The 21,333-nt window shown below is 36.8% G+C and overlaps 1 protein-coding gene across 1 annotated transcript; it reads right to left on the bottom strand.

Moving 5' to 3' along the window:
- Window positions 1-14,762: 14,762 nt before the first annotated feature.
- LOC132624150 (tryptophan aminotransferase-related protein 4-like) lies at window positions 14,763-16,637 on the bottom strand. The gene is made up of 4 exons (XM_060338973.1): window positions 16,345-16,637; window positions 15,473-16,069; window positions 15,109-15,386; window positions 14,763-15,007 (listed from the first exon to the last, which is right to left on the bottom strand). The coding sequence occupies exons 1-4, from the start codon at window positions 16,635-16,637 to the stop codon at window positions 14,763-14,765; spliced, it is 1,413 nt and encodes a 470-aa protein (XP_060194956.1).
- Window positions 16,638-21,333: the final 4,696 nt, after the last annotated feature.

Here is a 21,333-nt window from a genome sequence, read left to right as displayed (position 1 = left end):
GCTAGCTCCTTCTGCTACATCATATAAAGCCGTTACTCGCACCGCGATTTCTTAAAAGCATATGAACACACATACCAAAATTTTGAACTCATAACTTACCCAGAAAGAGACCTTGATTCATCTGCGATCTCTACGCAATTCTATCAAAACTAATCTTACTGGCAGCCAGCTTGGCCAGTTTTGAATCTTTTTGAACCTTCAAATCACAATACAGGAACCATACCACTGAATATCTCGCCGAGCAAATTCCGTCGGTGTTACGTCCCGTATTTTTATACATTGGGACAACCCGGATTAACTATGACAATTAAGGGCCAAGACTATTCCGGGATTTGAAGTCGGGACTTTTGACCATTTGATTTTATTTTGAGACATAAGTTGAATATGAAATTGAGGGCATTGGACACTTAGGAAAAATTGGGACCACAATTCATAAAATTGGAATTTAAAAATCTTGCACCAAAAGCCATGGTGGCCGTGTGGACTTGAAATGGTCCCACACATTGTGTGGCCAATTTTAATTGGTCCAACACATGTGTGGGCCATAAACAAAGGGAGATATTTGTGGATACTTAAAAAAAATAAGACTAAGTCATCTTTCTCATTTCCCACTTCTACACTTAAAGAAAAATAACAAGACTTGGAGAGCCTCCACTCCCCCATGGTCCTCAGCCACAACCAAGAAAAATCAAGTCCCATTTTTGCCTCTCTAAAATTATTTCTTTGGTATAAACCCACTATTTGGAGGTCCCTAAGTAGCGTGGAAGTATTGTTTGGGTCATTCAACCACTCATTTTGCCCATTTGCAAACCCTAGCCTATTGGTGGATTGGAGAATAAAGGTGAGTTCTAATCTTGTTTTTGGAGTTATAAATGTTGTATGCATATTGTAGTATGCTAAAATGGATAAAAATCATGAAATATGAAATGTTGAAGTTGGGTCTTGTGTTGGGTGTGTTGACCGTGTGAAGTATATGTGTGTGGTGTGGTATTGGGTTGATGAATTAATTGTTTGTAGCATATTGATTGTCGTAGAGTGGAGAAGTGAATAAAAATCATTGATACATGTATATGTGTAGTGTAGCCGTGTATATAGCCTCCAAATGGTAGCAAAGAATGAATTAATATCGCTTAGCGTCGTAATGGTTGTTGTGATGATTTGTATGTTGGAAATGAGAGTTAAATGTCCGGAATTGATATAGTAAGCGTTGCGGACTGATTTGGAGAACTTTGTGCATTTAATGCAATCCTTATATATGAGAACCATTAACATATGAATATGTGTAGTGTGAACGAATGTGAGTCATAGATTATGCCGAATATCGCATTATTATCGCTTAAGCGCTTTCGTGTCGTCGTTACGAATTCTAGTTTGGAATTGAGCATTTAATGACTTAAGAGTGATGTTGAGATTGTACGGGCTGATTTGAGGGTTATTGTGCGTTGATGTAATTTGTATATTTTATGAAAATGGTATCGTTATATTGTGAATTGTGATACAAAACATGAATTGAAAGTCGGAAGTGTGCCCAGTGGGCTGCTCACGGGTAGGGGCTGTTTTCGGCCAAAAATTTGGAGAAATTGTGGATTGTTGGAAAAATTATGTGAATTGTTTAGAATGTTCTCGAATGTTGTTAGTATGAGTTTGGGTTAATAATCGAATGTACGAACGATATTGTGGCTTGAAAGTAAGCCATTGAATTGAATAATTGGAAAGTTGTCGAATGGTGTAAAAGAGAGCTACTATTATTATTTTGCCTTTCGAATTGATTATCGATGTTGCTAGGTTGGTTATTGTGGTTGTTGTTGTTGATTTTGAGCGAGTTAAATTCTCGGGATGGCCTATTTACAGGGGAAATGCTGCCGAATTTTCTGTAGAATTTAATGTTACTTGGAATAAATGGCTTAAGTGCCTATGTTTAATATTGGATATTCGTTGGCATATTTGTAGACCTTGGGGAGCCCGAGGCGTAGATTGGAATTTACTTTAGATTGGCCATCTTGGAGTGCGTACGAGGTATGTAAAGCAACCTCTCTTCTTTTTGGCATGTCTTAGTTTTACATAGGCTAGATTAGAGCCTTAAGGAAATTCCAAATCCGAAATCCGAGCATGATATGATCTATATATGTTCCTTGGCACTCTTATGTATGATTTGATGAAATATGAACCTTTATGTATTTGAAATAATCGCTTTCCGAACTTTGCGCAAAAAGGTTTCACTTTAAAGAACTTCGAAATTTCTGAATGCCATACATTTCACATAAATGCTCGGATTGCTCCAATATTTTTATAAAAGTTTGCATTATGTATGATACGTATGTTTTCCATAGGCGGGCCCGACTTGGGTAAATACCCGTTCGTGGGTCCCGCAACTTTCCTTTATGTAATTCAGAGAATCTTTGAAAGAATTTGGTATGATTATTATTCCGATTTCAAATATGATCATTTTACTTATGTTTGAATTTATGATAATGATTTTATGCATATGACTACTCACGACTCTACTCGTGCATTCTGTTATTCCTTTCGCCGAGTCCCGGGCCGGTTCTGTTGTCGTGCGCATTTTGATATACTCCGGAGTTATGCTGTGTTTATGGTTCACCGAGCTACTCGCAAAAGAGGGTCGGGTTCCACCTATATTTGGTGTTATGCTGTGTATGGTGTTATGTTGTGATGTGATATGTGACGGGGATACGGAGATTTGAAACTTTCTGGTGTTATGCTGTGTTATGGCGCCATCGACGGGTGGGCGACCATATTCTTCTGTACCCTATGCATTACTTACATATTTTTTAAAGTAAGCAAATTTTGATATGTTGGATTTGCACTTATGTTTGGTACTTCCATTTCGTTTATGTCTCAGATTTGCTTTTTGTATATTCTGCTTTGCATACTCAGTACATATTTCGTACTGACCCCCTTTCTTCGGGGGCTGCGTTTCATGCCCGCAGGTACAGACGCACAGTTTGGTGATCTACCCATTTAGGACACCCTCTTCTGCTGTTTGGAGTGCTCTTCTCATTTCAGAGCACACATTTTGGTATATATTCGTTCGCTATGTATATATGTATTTTTTCAGGGGCACGGCGGGGCCCTGTCCCGCCATATGATTCGGTTTGTCTGTTTAGAGGTCTGTAGACGAATTTGTGGGTGTGTGTGCCTACTTCTGTACGGATGTGTTTGCATAACTCTATTCGTTATGGCAGCCTCGTCGGCGTGCATTTATATATGTTTGTGGCAGCCTTGTCGGCGTGTATTTGTATATGCGTTTTGGGCCGTTGTGCCATTTGATAGCCTTGTCGGCTTTTGACATATTTGATAGCCTTGCCGGCATTTTGATAGATGTGCATATGTTCGGCGATGTATATTCCACTGCCTCTTCTGATTCTGATATAATGTTTTGTACGCGCAATCGCGCAAGATAATATTCGTTCTCAACTCTGTTTAAAAATGATGATTTAGTTTGTATGTCCGTTTGGGTGCCCAAGTAGGGCACCAGTCGCGGCCCACGGGGCTGGGTCGTGACAGTCGGAATTCAACTGGTCACTATAAAGACCTCTCGAACAACAGTTCCTCCTCCAATCTGTACTAAGCTCATTGCAATCCATTATTCAATCCAAGTAATTGTTCTCAGAAAATATCATCAAATCCACTAGGAAACCTGACAAAGCTCGGTAAATCTGTCATACCTCAAATTTGAGTCGAAACACATTGAATCTTTAAATATCTTCTTGGAAATATAACCATATACCATTAAGCTTAACTAGAACCATGATGACCCTGAATGAATGCACAATTCTCGAATATCACCAATTAGTCGTTGAACTGAATCCGAATTTCGAAACCAATCATAATCATACCACGCATAACAAATCTTGTCTATCATTTTCGACTCCACAAGTTGAGTCCTATCCAAGCTATCAACTTAGTACCGAAGAGCTATACTTTACAATGTCAAACTTTATGTTTCTCCACCCTTTACCGATACACAATTCCAATATAACCCGGAACCTTTTAATGCCAAACCTGAAGTCTCATATAGTAATTATATAACCATCAAACCTCTCATAGTACCACCTCGATATGCCCGTAAATTCTCTGAAAGAATCCAATTTTACACTGCCGCTCGAAATCTCACGCAATTACCCCCAAGTCTAATAACCAAAAGTACTTACCCAAACTATCCAGTCAATACTACTTGCGACATAAAATATCACCACGTGTAGGGTCAAACCTCGAAAATATAACTCTAGTCCTAACATGATAGGGATTCCATAATCTTCTCTCTTAAAGCATGCTAACTCATCCACTGTAGAATGTTATGAAACTTATCTGATGGTGTACCACCAAGCCACTTCTTATAAACCTCAACATGTCGGTTCACTGCAGTTATCTTCTCACTAGTCGCTGATCACGAACCTCACGGAACTGTGTCATATCACATAGTCCATTCTTGTAGATTTCCTTCTTAAGCTCACATAACAATCACATCTCAACTGGAATATGCAAGAAACGACACCACAATCTATACTAACCCAAAAAATCTCCAAGATGTACCTTTTTATTATTGATTCACAATCAACTATACCCTTTTTTTAACTAGTCAATTCCCTAATTCCTAATTAATTCACGATCAACATCGTAGTCAATCCTTGAATCCACTCAGTCGAATACGGCATAATCATAAGTTCTGCAAGCTAGCTGAATCAATCCGGAAAATAGGATCATACCACACACTTAGCACATTAAAGTTTCCTTAGCGATTATAACTCGAACTTGAACACTCTCTAAACCCAGTGTACCACACAAACAGTATTACTAATATCCCCATGTATCCTACTGAATCGTCATTGCCAAAATTGCCTTACTCAATTACCAAAATTTTATCCCGAACTCAACTCAGTTAACCCATCATCGATCTACCATTTCAAGTATCCACGATTACTAATCCCTTACTCAAATCCTTAACGTTACTAGTCCTCGAAGAATCACCTTAACTATCGAATCTGGATACCTCTAACCACTTGCACGATTATCCCTTTTTATCCAATCACATAAGCCGAGTAATAACACCACTAGTAAAGGAATCTAGCCAATTTTTACACAATGAAAAAAAGGTCCACAACCTTAGTCCACCACTGACCTCTATTAGCTATGACATAACCGAACATACCAACTCATCCATAAACTCTCAAGCCCACTCTACACTGTACAATTGCAACCAAGCTCTCACAAACCTTAATCTCCTGAACCCAGTAGCAAGATGCCTCATAGTAATCCTTCTGTTCCATTATTTCATTGTCAAAAACCTTTTATCACTATCAACCAACAAATGCTCAATTCCACTAGATCCTCTAAACTAATCATCCATCTAAGCCAAACGAACCACCAAAGCAATATCCAATTTCCTCAAGTCTAAGTGAGATAACTAGAAACTCCTCAAGTCATTAACTCATCGCATTCGCCCAAAATTGAAGTCATTTCTATCAGTCGATCACTAGCTTCTCAGAAGCCTACAACCCAGTCAAATTTACCGACCAACGATGAGACCATAGCATTCACCTACTAACAGAGTAGTTCTTTTAACATTAACGAGCTTATATCAAGAATGATCCTTAGCACCCGTCGCAACCCTATTCTGACAACCGTGTCAGATAGCAATTTTTTGTTTCCCAATATCACGAAAAGTACTCATATCCAAGATATTCTAAGAAGTCTTACTTCGCTACACACTTGCTATCATGACCCAACCCAGGCTGTACATACATGCTAACTAATGTCATTGCTTAGTAGCCATGACCTGCAGGGGACCCATGGTGTCCATGTACCACTTGTTCTGGATACTTATCGGACCCGAGCCATAAATCCTCCGCTTCGGAAAGAACTTCGGACTCGGATCCACATCATATAGATTACTCACTGTTACATTACTGCCAATGATTGGCTGACAGATAATACCTCATATTCCATCCAACTCGGCCATACGACCAGATAGCACAACTGACACATACTCAGACTTCTTGCCCCATGTATTGCCTCATAACCACATGTAATGCATGCAATGACGCAAGTGAATAAAACAAGTCATGAATCATACCATTGATAGGCGTAGCACTATCACGATTTCCTTCCGTCCTCCAATACAAACCTCTTGTTAGCAAGTATGACAATCATATGAATATTTCAGTATATTAGGAAATAAGGACGGAAATCGAATACCCCTAGGAATACATATTCTAATCAACACAATACCCCTATTTCTAGCCATGATGAATAATCAATTCCCATCCCATCCACATAAACCTTAACAATGGTAGCACTCAAATAAATACTCATTATACCCTAGTTAGTATTTACACACAATTTCCGTTGGGTTTTTAGAATATATCCATCCAAACTCTGTGTCCGAAGACCTAATCATGCAATCTCCCATCAACTCTAAGTGTATTTACGATTCGCTAATCAAAGTATAACTCAAGTAAACCATAACCTACCTCGATGACGAACAACTATTTGAAATTCCATGAACTGCTCGCCTTCCTATCCTTCATCCGAATCCCTGAGAGATGATAGTCGCAGGGAAAGATGTGGAGAAGGTAGGGAAAAGCCTCTTCTCTTGGTGTCAAGGGTTTTTCTTGTTGTGAAAACCTAATAGCAACCTTGGGAGGTCTTTTGTTTAAATGGGAGGTTGAAATATAAATTAAGTGACCAAAACCGAGCCTGCTGCCCTGCCTCGCCTGCTGCGGCGGTCGGGGTTCCACTATAGCGGCACCGTTGTGGCGGTCCGTTTCTTGCCTTGGGCCCACGACTTCTAACTCTATCCAAAATTGATTTTTCCCACTATTAATCCTTAAAACACCCCATAGGGATTATTATTTACGATCATAGACCTAGATTGGGCATGGATTCGTGGAGTATTAAATAACGACCGGACAAGTCGTTACACTTGCACAAAAGCTTCCTTTATGTCCTTATTGTCAACCTCTTTTCTTTATTATCCGCGATCACTATGTTTGCCCACATTCGTTGATTATCACTGAACTTACACTTGTTCTCACATACCAAAGTCTAATACTCTACCATTGCAGAATCGTCGACCGCCATTAGTTCACCAGCGTCACGTACACCATCATAAAGCCCTGACGAAGCTGAAGTTAAACCGATCATATCATCAAGAAACCCACTATTGTTAAGCCATAATTGCACTTTGTCACTTCCGAGTAACCCAACGCTGAAACATGGAGACCCTGTAACCCTCTGAACTATCTTCCCATTTCTCACGAACTCTCACAATAAACGAGCCTAATCGCGACTCCACACAACAATCGAGTCTAATCGTGACTTTACACAATCGAAACCTCAGGCCATAACTAGAGATTGAACTTGATTACATTCCCGAATCAGAATAATAAATCTCGTCCCAAACCACCACACGTCATAAATCAACAATTCGCATAATAATTTAAGGACGAGTGTCCACCCTCCACGGGTGATTAAGATAAAAAAATTCAGATACTAATTGGAATTGACTAGATTCCAATTTGGATAAAGTCGAACGAGAGAATGAAAGAATTCGAAGTTTCCTAAATGTCTTAAAGCCTCTCGCAGATAAGTACGGAGCTCATCGTACCGATCCACGAGACTCTACTAGACACACTTTTGTATTATAGACCGGGTAACCTAGGGCTTTGATACCAACTTGTCATGACCCATTTCGACTAAGCCGTGTAGACACTTACCTTTCCTTCCTCGGTAAGCGAACCCTCAACTCAACTATAAGTAAGTAATAAATAATTAAATCAATCAAGCAGAAAAGGATATTTACGTAAGTCTCACAATGATATTTAATAGAATAGTGCGGAATAAGGTACAAATACCCCCACGGTCAGGTGTAAGCCATACAAGAGCATCTAATGAAAAATATACAAGTCTGGAATATTATTACATGAATATGTCTATGCCTCAGAATAGATATAGTAAGACATAAAATAAGAAGAGTCTTCAAGGCAGCGAACGTCTCGTGCTCACCCTGGAAACTCACAATAATGCTGATGACGACGATCAACCACGCGAGATGGAAGCAGACCCAACCTGATACTCTGCATTCATAAAGGAATGCAACAAGTGCAGGTCAGTACAAAACAACGGTACTCGTAGGTATCATCGGTCGAATAAGCATAACTAACATAATTCAAGCAATAATGCAAGATAGGCAGATAAACCAACAAGTATAAGTCAAACATAATCGAAGCCAAGTACACGTCATCGCATAGTAGAGCATTTAATCCCAAATGTGCCAACCCTCAATATATCAAATTCGAATCCAACATCACAAGTACAACACCAAATCATCTCAATATAAGTCGTGATGCAATGTAATGCACTAATGCATGGATGCAATGCAATGCCATACAAATTCTATGTACATATATACTCCGGACGAAAATATCGACATTTTGGTAACACAACCCAAGGTGACTCGCGAAGTCTAAGTACCACTAGTCTCCGATCTTTGCCCAACAGACATACGAGACCCCAGATCTTTACCCACGGGGGTTTCTCATGGGCACCATCCTGGGGGACCCGCAGAGTCCATGCACTCACTCAATCCACGATTCCAGAACTAACATCGAATATCGGACTCTCAAGTCACTCTCATTTAAAAATCGAGCCCAGCTCATCACAGTGTTTCATCAAGTACTAACAGTGTCTCAACAGTATATCATGAAGAATGAGAGTGCGTGCAATGCATGTATCAACATCAATAATCATGCTCGATATCACAAGTACCAACAATGGGCACACCAACAATATATTAGTGTCACAAGTACCAAGAGTAGGTACGCCGACAAAAGCATGAAAGACTACACAAGTCATATAGAACGCTATCCTCGTATCCTCATCAACCAGTAAGATACCACAATATCACAATCAAGATGGAATAGCAGATTCCAATATCTACTAACAGCACGTGGCATTAAGCCAACACAATAGAACAATCAAATCACAACACAACGGGGTGGCTAGCCCCAGTCACGCAACAGGGCCCAACCTAAGATAATATTCAACCCAACGTCATACCTGAAGGTTTACATGCTTTCTCCGACAATATAATCTAAATATATGCTTCGCTATATGAAGTATGACCAAGGATAACCATAACCTACCTGGATGGCCGAACAACAAACACCGACAATCACTCTTTCGCTTGCCCCTTCTGCTGAGCCTCGGGATCAATAAAGTCTAAGCATATTTGAAATCTAGATTAGAAATCATGAAGAATTTAACTCATGGATTCCCCTAATTTCAAAATTTAAGTAAAACCCCCAATTTTGGGTATAAACCCTAACTCTTTGATTTAAGAATTCAACACTAAAAATGGAAGATAAATGATTAACAACCTTAGTTTCATCAAAATCTAGCATAAACTCCATCAATTTCGTCATTAATAAGCCTAGATAACAAAACGACCAAAACCCACTTTTAATCTTCCATTACTAAGGGATAACAATAAAAGAGGAATCTATGATGATTAGGAACAATGAAATAGTAAGAAGGTTAGGAGAGCTTACCACCAAGAATCTCCTCTAAGAATCCTCTAGAAATGCTCCCAATATGAACCACTTTCGGAATAACAATGAATGAAATGACTTGGGGTGTCATATCATTTAAATACCCCAGTCACTGTCCGATCACCGCTTCCGCGGTCACTCAGACCGCTTCAGCTGCGCCACCCTAGCGGTGCCTTGACCGCTACCTCGGTCAAGCCCAAATAGCCAAGACCACTCCAGCGGCAGGGTGACCGCTCCAGCGGTACTGCTGCCGCGGTGTTTGGTGGCACCAGACACCAGAAACTACACCAAGTTTCACACTTCAATACGATTTTTTGACTAATTCTCGAGGCCATCTGCTTACGTACCACATACATATACACACATAAAAACACGCTACAAACGCGTCTCGTAGGCTCGAAATTCCCAACGGAGGTCTTGTTGATCGAGTCAACTTCCGATACCTTAATTCCAATTTCCCAACCTAAGTCCCAAAATGCATCCAAGTGCATTGGGAACCGAACTAGATACACACACAAGTTCTAAACGACGATCCGAACCTCTTGAAATTGACGGATTTTCGAAAAAGGTTCGTTTACCCAAATATCAACTTTGAGTAAGGCCCTATGAACACAAGCCTCTCAAAATTTCACAACTTTTTATACTTAGTCTCTCAAAATCATTCTAAGGCCCTATGAACACAAGCCAACAACAAACCAAGTTAAAACACATCACAAAATCACTTATAAGTCATAAATCACAACATACAACCCGACCAAATTATTTAGGTCCGCTCATTTCTAACCTCGAAAAAGTACTAACAAGGATAGAATGGTCAAAACACGCATAACGACCGAGTGGGTCGTTTACATATTGTCTCATCCTCTACCCAAAGTATAGTTAATTTCATTATTCCTTTTATTCCTTTTTGGGTTGAAAATTAATTATAACTGTTGTTGCTACTTGAGAATCCAAGTAAGATTTTAACTTTGACATGTCTTCTCAATAAATTTATGAGAGTCAGTAAAAATTAAATGAAGCCTCATAATGTAATCCATCCGCCACTCATGATAGCTAGCATAATATGGGGAAAATAATTCTGCATATCCTTTAATAATAGTATAATAAAATTTCTTACACACACAATACATATATATATATATCTATAGATCCATGCCCATGTAATTAGCGAATAATAAAAATATGTAGATCCATGCCCATGTACTTAGCGAATAATAATATCATTCCAAGTATATATAACTGATTTTGTAATTCACAATTTCATACTTCAAAACTCTTATTAAAAAAAGTCATACTACAAAATTGATATCCTCTTCATTAAGTTAAAAACGAAGGGCAAAACTATATCTTATTTCTACCTATTTTAACTTAGTGCGATTACAAAAAAATAAGTATATATAAGATGTAAGATCATATGATGCAAGCTCATATATGGAGGAACAAAACGCAATCGACCCAATTACAAGAACGTTCACGAGAGAATAAAAAATACTAGAATTTAATAACCAAGACTATTTAAAAACCATAATAAGAAAGAAGCAATCCATACGTTTTGCTAAGTTTTACTCTTTTTGAAAAGACTAGTTTAGTGTACGCGCACCTCATTTGACAACAAATGTTTCAGAAAAAATTGGATTTAGCTACCAGCTTCGTCATTAATCAGCTATTAAATTGCTCATAGCCAAATTCTTTTATTTACTGTTGGTAAGTCGATTAGTTTGCTCATCCGATAATTCTTGTTGATAATTGTGTTCCTTTTCACTTGAAAATTCTCATATCAATTGATTTCTTTTACTAAATGAGAAGCTTTGTTGAAAATATTCACTTATAATAATCAGGAACAGACTGAAGTAATATATTGCTATAAAAAAAAATTCAAAGGATTCCATTTCTTATGATTCATTACATTACATATAAGGTAATATATCCATTTCTTATGATTCATTACATTACATATAAGGTAATATATTAATAAGGTAAAATTTTCATTGCAATTTAAGTTAAATATCTGTAATTGAAGAAATCTCCTCATGTCTCATTGTCCTTACTTTTCCGTTCTTTTATATTTCTCTTCCTTGTAAGTTGTTTTTTATCAAAGGCATAAAAAGTCTACTACACATGAGAAAAAAAGACAGAGAGGCAGGAAAAAATCATGGTATCAAACAACAATTGATGCAAATTCTATGTAAAAACCATAATAAGCAAAATCTTTTTATTTATACAGAATATAGATTCATTACTTAATTAGGGATCCATTACCGAATAGGTATAGTTGTCGTATTTAGTGCTGGTGATTTACAAAATCCTAGTGGACAAATTCTTGATTAATTTTGAGTCCCCTATTATAACTATAAGTAAACTCTTTGATATTGCAATTTTTATTCAATATGAAATTATTTTATTTACTTAAAGAAAGAACCAAACATTTATCTCCTTGCTGAAAAAAAGTCACGACAATAAGGGGGAAAAAAAAAGGACTCCTAAAGTTAAAAGGTATGGGAAGAAAACCGAAATTTAGGGATAAAATTAAATGTATCACTAAATATTAGGGAAAAGAGACTCCTGGTAGTTATTAGTTTGCCAAAAATAATGATAAAAAAAAATTACCAAAGAAAAGAGGATTCCAAAAATAACGGCGGGTTTCCAAAACCAAAAAAGACTCGAAAATAGGTAAAATATTATAAAAATAATTAGATAATAATTTGAGGAAAATAGTAAATACCAATTTTGTCTATCATAGAGTCTTCTAATGAAAGACAAATAATTCAATCAATATCATTGATCATTAGGAATACATGCATAAGGTCATTTCACTAAAATTTAAATTCTTTAACATATAACGAAAACATTGATAATAAATGTTTGAAGTCATTGAATGTGTCTCACTACACAATCCTTTCGGCAGCTTCAGAATGGGAAAAAGTTATTCCCAATATTTCAAAATGCCTAGATGCAAAACTATTTTTTTCCTTTGTTTTTCCTTTCTAGTAATTTAATTTAGTGTTAGTTTTCATTTTACTTTCTCAAAAAAGAAATTATTTTAGAAATATTTTAGACTCCTTTTGTAAAATTATAAAATACTTTTAAGGAGGCATATACTCCTTTCCAACCCACAGTTAGAATAAAGTCTTGTATCTATAGTTATTCCCCAATCCAGAAGACTAAGGTAACTCTTAATGGATTTTGAAATTAAATTATTAGGACTTTCGACATAATTTAAATAAGGAAAGATTTAATAATTAAACTTTTAGTTGATTTCAAAATTCTAAATATTAGGAAAATAGTTAAATTACTATTTTATCTAGTGTGATTATATTTTTAAAGCGTTAAAAAGGCAAACGATATTTTACTAAGGCCTTCGTGAAGCGGTAGATATTGAGAATTGAGATGCATACATGGAATTAATTTTAATTTTAAGAGAGAATTTATGTGATTAAGAAAAATAATTATCTCAAGAATTACCTCAAGAGAATTTCTTGAAGTGTATGTGCCTTCATATTGCGGGGAAATTTCTAATCATATAGATTCAGAAGTAGTGCAAAAGAGGCAGAGAAAATACAAGAGGATGAATAATTGTAGCTGAAATAAAAAGGAAGAGAAAATATGGAAGAAGTAATATCATCACTAATAACGTGTTGCATAAAATCTCCATATAAGGATATTCTTTTATTATTAATTGCATGAATTAGGTAAGAAATTTTCGGAAAGGTCATTAAACATAAGCGAGAAAAGGTACAATTGTTAGCTGCATTAACGTACTATATATTTGTTTATTCAATATATATATATATATATAATTGACTCTTATTCAGATAGATACTCTTTAGAAGGAATAAAATAGATTAAGAATAGTTTAAATAAAGAAATATTTAACAAACATAACTCTAATTGAATTTAAAGTCTTATTAGAAAAATAATTGATATATATTATTAATATTTATGTATATTAATTTGTGGAAAAGAGTAAATGACTATTTTGTCTATTGTAGATTCTTTTAATGAAGGACAAAAAGTTTAATCAACATTTCTAAGGTCCATCATACTTTTAATATAGTATAGATTATGTGAAAAGAAAAAATAATATCAAGGAGCCCTATGATCATATGATCATGTAAAATACAACATGAAAGTAGTTGATGTAACATCATTGAAAAATCCATACCTTCTCCACAGAATTATATGTTGGCCTACACTGCCAGAAAATTTAAGAGTATTGAAAACCACAATATTATCCACTTAGGATTGCGTGAAAAGAAAAAGAAATTACTGAGAAAATCTTGTGCGATACAAATACGGTGCTTGATTTTATAATTTATCATCGCAGAATATACTTCCTCCAAAGAATTATGCTTTGGACAACACTGCAAAATATATATATATATATATATATATATATATATATATATATATATATATATATATATGAGAAACAATTTAGAGTAAATCATTGGGTTAAAAAAACATAACGAACAACTAAGATATGACTTGGATATAAGTTGATTTAAGAGAAAATACAAAAGACGGGCTTGGAAGGAAAATAAGAGGAAATTCATGCTATATAGCGAGGGCTGAGCGTGGGGTGGAGTAGATTGGGAGCCCTAATGGACTTTATCCATTTAGAAAAAAAAAAAAAAAAAAACCTTTCACATTATTAACTCTTCAAATTGACTCTTCTTCATTTTTAAAACTCTTCAGATTACTAACTCTTAAAATGATCCACTATCGTGAATAATTATGGAGAAAATGTTTTTGGTGAATTGATGTGAAACATTAAAATGTTCCTGCTGCCTGCTGACCTTCTAATCCAAGTTTTGTGTAATTAAAATATTACTATTTCATTAGATTTTAATTTACTATAGGGCCGAAATGATAATCTAACTATGAAGATAAGAGCTTCCTACTTTTAGTATAAGATGACGCAACGCTTTCTGTTTTAGTACTGTAGGGTCATGTCCTCTATATCAAACTTAATGCAAGCATAGATTAACTTTTGAGCTTGGCCAGAATATACTGGTGAAACTCTAGTATACTTGAGTGAAAGCTCTACTGCTATTGACACGAAATAAAATTATTTCAATATTATGATTTAACATCTTTTAAATATGATTTTATATACAATGCTCACTTCTTGTGGCACTCTATTATGACTAGCTAGAGTTGAATTAATTAATTGTGTTAAGTGTTTCTATCCTAAGAAACAAAAATGATCATAATGACGTACGTGACAACCTCGATGATGGATCGTTCTTTACACACTAGATCTTGCAGTCTTTGTTGCAATAAATTGAAATCATCTTGGCTATTCACAACGCTAATCCTAACGTAACGATTTTCTACTCCAAATACAGCGCCTTTTCGACCAAGGATATATGCTGCCGTCAGCAAATTGTAGCAATCCTTATCTTCTTCCGCTTCACATTTTAACCACGCAAAAGCTGTGAAAAACATGAAAAAAAATTGGTAAATAGTTGGATTTTACTTATTGTTGATTCTTAATTAATTAATGCTAGTAGCTATGAGGGAGACAAATTAATACCTGGTGAAGGTGCCCTAACTTGTCTTGAAAATGCACAATGTTGCGAGGGGATTTGTTCCATTGAAAAGCGTTTTGAAGTCGACAAGATATTCGTGAGCTTTTCCCAACGAGACTTCATCGTTGTATGTGCAAATCGAAACGTTTCTCCTCTATCTCCTTGTAGCACAACATTTAAGAGCTTTAAAGCTCTCAACTGAGTTTCACGCGGAACACCATTAGTGTTTAAATTTATGTATTCGACCATTCTTTCATACACAGCTTTGTCTACTATGGCCCATCTATATATTAAAGAAAATTAATGAAATTAAGGCCATGATTACGTACTACATATGAAAACATTACGAGTGTTAGTTAAAGTTTTTACCCAAATCTACTACCGGCATGACCAGTGAGCTTAGAAAGTGTAAATAACATGAGGTCTTCATCCACAGGGGCTGGAATTGGGGTGTAATGTGGCCAATAGTAAGCTAAATCATAAACATGCCTTGCGAATTTGCCTTGAAGGACTGCCTTGTTTAGGTGCCCATCTGGATTGTTTGGACACGTCACGAACTCAATGAAGTTGTTACTCCTTGTTTTGTTTTTCCACCAGGATGTATCACCACTAAACTTATATTGCTTCGAATCCAAAAGCTCCGTTTGTGCTTTGTAAACTGGGTAGTAAGGAGCAGAAGTTACTACCTTGGTAGGTGATGAAGGTGAAGATGAATAGATGGTGTGGGAAAGAGCATATACTTCCGCATTAAGAAGCTGAGTCGAGCCAGCACCAAATATTATGTACTTGTTGGATGTGTTTGCATTTCCTACAGTGTCATGCAACTTGTGGATTACATTCTCCAATTCCTTAGAGATGAGAGAACCATCCTCAAATTCATAACCCATTCTGTGCCACCCAGCCACCATAATGCCACTACTCCCTGCATTTAGCTTCCAGAATGGCTGTAAAAACATTGGGTTTCCACTGCAACAAATTAAAAAAGAAAAAAGTGTCACTCAATTAGTTTAATTTATGATTCATTGTACATTCACTAGATTAGTTTAATTTAGGATTCGTTGTACATTCACTATTGGAAAAAACATGAATTTCCAAACGAATGGATCCATTGGAATCAAGATTTTCGACGAATTTGGTAGCAACAAGTGAATTTTCAACGGATTTCCAACTCAAAAGATGGTCGAAAATTCACAATTCTCCAGTAGTAATGTATGTAATCTTAATTTCAAGTGTTGTAGAACTAACTGTCTGCATCAACGGTGCAATTGGGTATAAAGACAGAACAATCAGGGCCTGTAAAGCATGCATTGCACTCACAAATAGGTCTACCATTATCTGTGACTAAGCCATCTAAATAAGCCCTTCCATGGCCTGAGCAACTAAAAGAGGCAACATTCTCTGCTGCTGTTGCTGCTTCCCTCGTCCAGCTTAGCTTCTCATTACGCCTGCTGCAAATTATTAACACAAGGCAGATAAGATTGACAATTACTGAAATGCTCAAGCACACTGCCCTCTTCAAATTCACTGATGACATATCTATGTTTCTAAACATTCTGTCTTTACGCTCTCTCTCTATAAGATTAAGGACTGTTAAAAATAAAATGCCCTTTGTTGGCCTTGAGATGGAATCAACTAAATGTTTTGTTTCATTTAAACCAGCCATTAGGCTATTATTTTAATAGCTCAATCAAATTATTAACCACTTAAAGCACGTTCAAGCGACCGTAATTAATTTTCTTAATAGCATTAGAACGTGTAACAACCCCGCGTTGACAACCTTTAATCCAATTCAGTAAGCTCTTGTAAATTACTAATGTACTCCATTTAGCCCTTCGAGATTTTTGTAGCCGCTTGACTGGGTATTAATTGAAGAGATTATGTACTGTTATTATACAATTATTAAACTCCCTAACAACTATTAATTGAACCTCACAATTAAAACAATCACTGCGTTATTTTTAAAAGACTACAATGTCTTTGTATATTATTATACTGCTAACTGCAGATGTTTCCTGGGCATAGACAGATGCCTCTATGTTTTTTTTACTCGACAAGTGTGAATTATTTATGTATCCAACAATAGACTTCTTCTTCTTTTTTTTTTTTTTTTTTTTTTTTAACCTTCTGCAAAGGACCACATAACTAAGTGGGATACTTGATTAAGTCAAAATATAGTGGATATAGAGAGCACCAAAGTTCTTCTTTGCTGATAAATTAACTAAAGCTTTGCATTTCCAACGCTTCAATTCACTTAAATAATTTGCAAGGTGTATACGGTGAAAACCGGGGTCTAAGGTCTCGACGCGATGGCCTAAGGTCCGGAACAATAACGAGGAGCACTTGGTCAGTATGGGCTCGATTGGTCGGATAGAAATGTTTTGGACTCAATCATTCGGTCGCAGCAGGATCCGAAGAGTTATGCTTCAAGTTGATAAGAGTCCGAGAAATCCGGCCCGTTTCAGATTTCTCTCCGCGAGTTATGACACAGCTGCTGAACCCGAGATTTAGGGAATCATTATGTCACGACCCAGCCCCGTGGGCCGCGACTGGTGCCCTATTTGGACACCCCAAACAGGCTTACATACCAAGTCGTCATATTATAGCTTAACTCAGATTTAATATTCATCATTTTAAACAGAACTGAAAATAATTATTATCTTAAGCGGTCGCGCGTATAGAAATATCATATCAGAGCCAAAAGGGGCGGCGGAATATACATCGCCGAATATATGCACATATACAAACATACGGGCCATCTTGGCCGCTATAACAGACGGGACCGCATTAAGACGCAAATCATAAACAAAACGAACACACACACGACCCATGACCCACATATATGACTACATGCCTCTACAAGTCATAACGGAAGCATACGACGGGACAGGGCCCCGCCGTACCCCAAAAAGTCAAATATACAGAAGCATATACATGACAAAAGATATATACCAAAATATGGGCTCCGGATCAAAGGAGCACTCTGTAGTAGCAGAATGTATGGCCTACACTGGCGGATCACGAACGTCTGTACCTGCGGGCATGAAACGCAGCCCCCGAAGAAAGGGGGTCAGTACGAAAGATGTACTGAGTATGTAAAGCATAGAGTACAGAAATCCAAACCACAACTGAAGTAAAGGGTACAAAGAGAGAATACCGAATCAGTATATCAAAACCTATGCTGAAAACATATGTACATAATGCAAATAAAAAGAAATCATGCATAAGGCTCAGGAACGTGGTCGTCACTCCGACGCTGGCGCCACAACACATCATACTCCAGAAAGTTTCAAATCTCCGTACAATCCCCGAACATGTCGTATCATCATACATATCATATCATCAAACATAACATATGCCATATCACATCATAACGCCGTATGCAAACGGTACCCGGCCCTATGGCGAGGTCTCGGGAACCGTAACACATCATACTGTCGAATATGTCATAGTACGCACGATCACAAAACCGGCCCGGGATCCGGCGAACGATATCATAGTAACATGCACGAGCGGAGTAGTGAGAAACTAAATGCAATTTACATATAAAACATTTGTAAAGACTTGATACAATAACATGACGGCAAGTTAGGTAGACTAGTTTGAACAACTGAACGATATGAGGTCTGTCTCACAAAAGTACTTCTGAAATCGTATTTGTAGTTCAAAGTGTAAATCAGAATGTAATGGAGCAATTAGAACATTATTCTTTGGTAGCTAAAATCATAAACAAAAATCCCTTTTGATATCATACAAAAATAAGTCAAATAGGACAAACGAAGGAAGTCTCGGGGCTAGTGGGCCCACCTCGGGTCAAGTCGAGGTGGCGTACGTGATTTACAAACATTAGACTCGATGGAGTCATCCATGAAAGTTTCAAGACGATTCGGTTATGTTTGTGAAAGTTACGGATGTTTGAACATTTCTTTCTAACAAAACACAAGGGTTCTAATTCAATTTCATTGAATGAAATAGCATCAAAATCGAACTCGGATTCCCATGAACAGAATCTTCCCGGAGGCTCAAATCACAACCTAGTACACCTAGGACATGCCAAAAGAAGGAAAGGTAGGGATTTACATACCTTATTTGCGTTTTACGCTCGTCCGAACTCAAATCCCGTTTCCTCCAAAATCTACAATTGATCATAATTACCAAATGCGAATTATAAGCTTTTAGGAATTCAATCTTAAACCCATATTTGTCTACAGAAATTTCGGCAGCGTTTCCCCTATAAATTCAACATCCCCGAGAATTAACTCGGCCAAGATATCAACAACAACACCCACAACAATACCAACAACATCAATAATCACTACAAAACACATCCTAACACAAATAGTCTTCCTCTCTACATAGTGCAACAACTTCTATTCCAACTCCACACTTTCAAACTAATATCAACATTTCCATATTCGTTTACTAATTTAAGACCATTTAAATACGATTCGGAAGCATTTCACATTATTCTACAAAATGTACAAAAGTTCCACCAAAACCATCATTCGCCCAAAACCTTCAATCTTCGACATAAACATTCACAACACATTTTCATCTTCTAGTTTCATGATTTACATTAACTTTCACATTCTAATCACACTACCTCCCATTAATGCAAAATACTACATACAAGTCACATTAGCTTTTACAACACTTTCCAAATCAAGATTACAACTTCATTAAAATCATCATATTCTCATTTGCATCTTAGAATGCATATCAACAACAACTAAATCATTGCATAGAACTTAGTTCACATGTCACACTACACATATATGTATATTCGGCCACTTCACATATTTCCAACCTCAACCAAAACCATTAAGCTTTCATTCCCAATATAGAGTTCACAACAACCACAACTAGAATACTACATAATATTAACTAATCTTTGCCTAAACAACATCACATGCACACGGCTATATACATATATATACACATTCATGCAACTTCCATATTTCCATGAATTTTAACCCTTTCTACATTATACAACATAAACAAAACCTTCATAACATATAAAAAGGGACTAAATCTTACCTTTTCTTCCTAGCTTCTTCACTTGACAAATATGCTAAATCGACGAAACAAGCGTCCTATCTTCCGAAATAACTACACCACGTTGTAGAGGACCCTTGAATTAGTAGAAATACCACAAGAAAATATTTTTTGGAACAAGATTTCAAGTAGTCAATTTTTCATGGACATGGCCGAATGGCCTTTAGTTGTTGCTCTTCTTCTTTTGTTTTCTCCTCTTCTAATTTCTCTTGAAGTTTCTAAGTGATAAGGCTCTCTTATATAATTTATCACATGATTTTTAATGACATGGGCTTGGGTCCCTCACTTTGGGCCATGGCCGGCGACCCTTCTTTTGGTCCTTTGTTTCTTTTTTTTTTTTTTTTTTGTGATTTTCCTAGCCCAATTGATTATGGGCCCCATTTTGTAATTCCCGATACTAATTTTCAAAATTTCCAATTTTTCCCTCGGCCTTCTTCCATATTTCCACATCAATATTTCATGAACATCACACTTGTATTAAATAAAATAAAAACATAGCCTTATTTCTTACAAGTTAAAATTATTTCAAATTTTCCGAATGCGCAAAAAATACGGGATATAACATCCTCCCCCCCCCCCCCCCCCTTTAGAACATTCGTCCTCGAATGCTAAATTAGCCTTATAGATCTTACAAACGTTTTAGGGGAGGTCCTCTATACGTGTGGAACACATAAAGTATTTACTAATGAATGTAATCAATTACAGAATTAAATTACCTGAAGGCACAGGAAACAAGTGAGGATACTTCTTCTTCATTTCGTCCTCTGCTTCCCAGGTCATTTCTTCTCTATTATTGTTTCGCCATAAGACCTTAACAGAGGGTATATCCTTAGTACGCAGCCTCCTCACCTGACGATCCAGAATAGCTACAGGTTGCTCTTCATAAGACAATTCCTCTGTCACCTGAATATCATCTACTAGAAATATTCTGGAAGGATCTCCAACACATTTACGGAGCATAGATACATGAAATACCGGATGTACTGCCTCCAGATCGAATGGTAAGTCTAACTCATAGGCGACCTCGCCTATCTTCCGGATAATCTGATACGGCCCGATATACCGCGGACTAAGCTTACCCTTTTTACCGAATCTCATTACACCCTTCATAGGCGACACCTTCAGAAATACCCAGTCGCTAATCTGGAACTCTAACGGTCGACGTCGTTTATCTGCAT

The sequence above is a fragment of the Lycium barbarum genome, chromosome 12 (assembly GCF_019175385.1).
Source record: "Lycium barbarum isolate Lr01 chromosome 12, ASM1917538v2, whole genome shotgun sequence".
Lineage (NCBI taxonomy): Eukaryota > Viridiplantae > Streptophyta > Magnoliopsida > Solanales > Solanaceae > Lycium > Lycium barbarum.
This window is presented reverse-complemented; position numbering and strand designations above follow the sequence as displayed.

Excerpts from the sequence above, each read along its gene's own strand:
- LOC132624150 (XM_060338973.1), bottom strand. The coding sequence starts at position 16,637 with ATGTCATCAGTGAATTTGAAGAGGGCAGTGTGCTTGAGCATTTCAGTA. Across the intron at positions 16,070-16,344 it reads ACCGTTGATGCAGACAGTTA|TGGAAACCCAATGTTTTTAC; the intron begins GTTCTACAACAC and ends AATTTGTTGCAG. Across the intron at positions 15,387-15,472 it reads CATGCCGGTAGTAGATTTGG|ATGGGCCATAGTAGACAAAG; the intron begins GTAAAAACTTTA and ends TTTAATATATAG.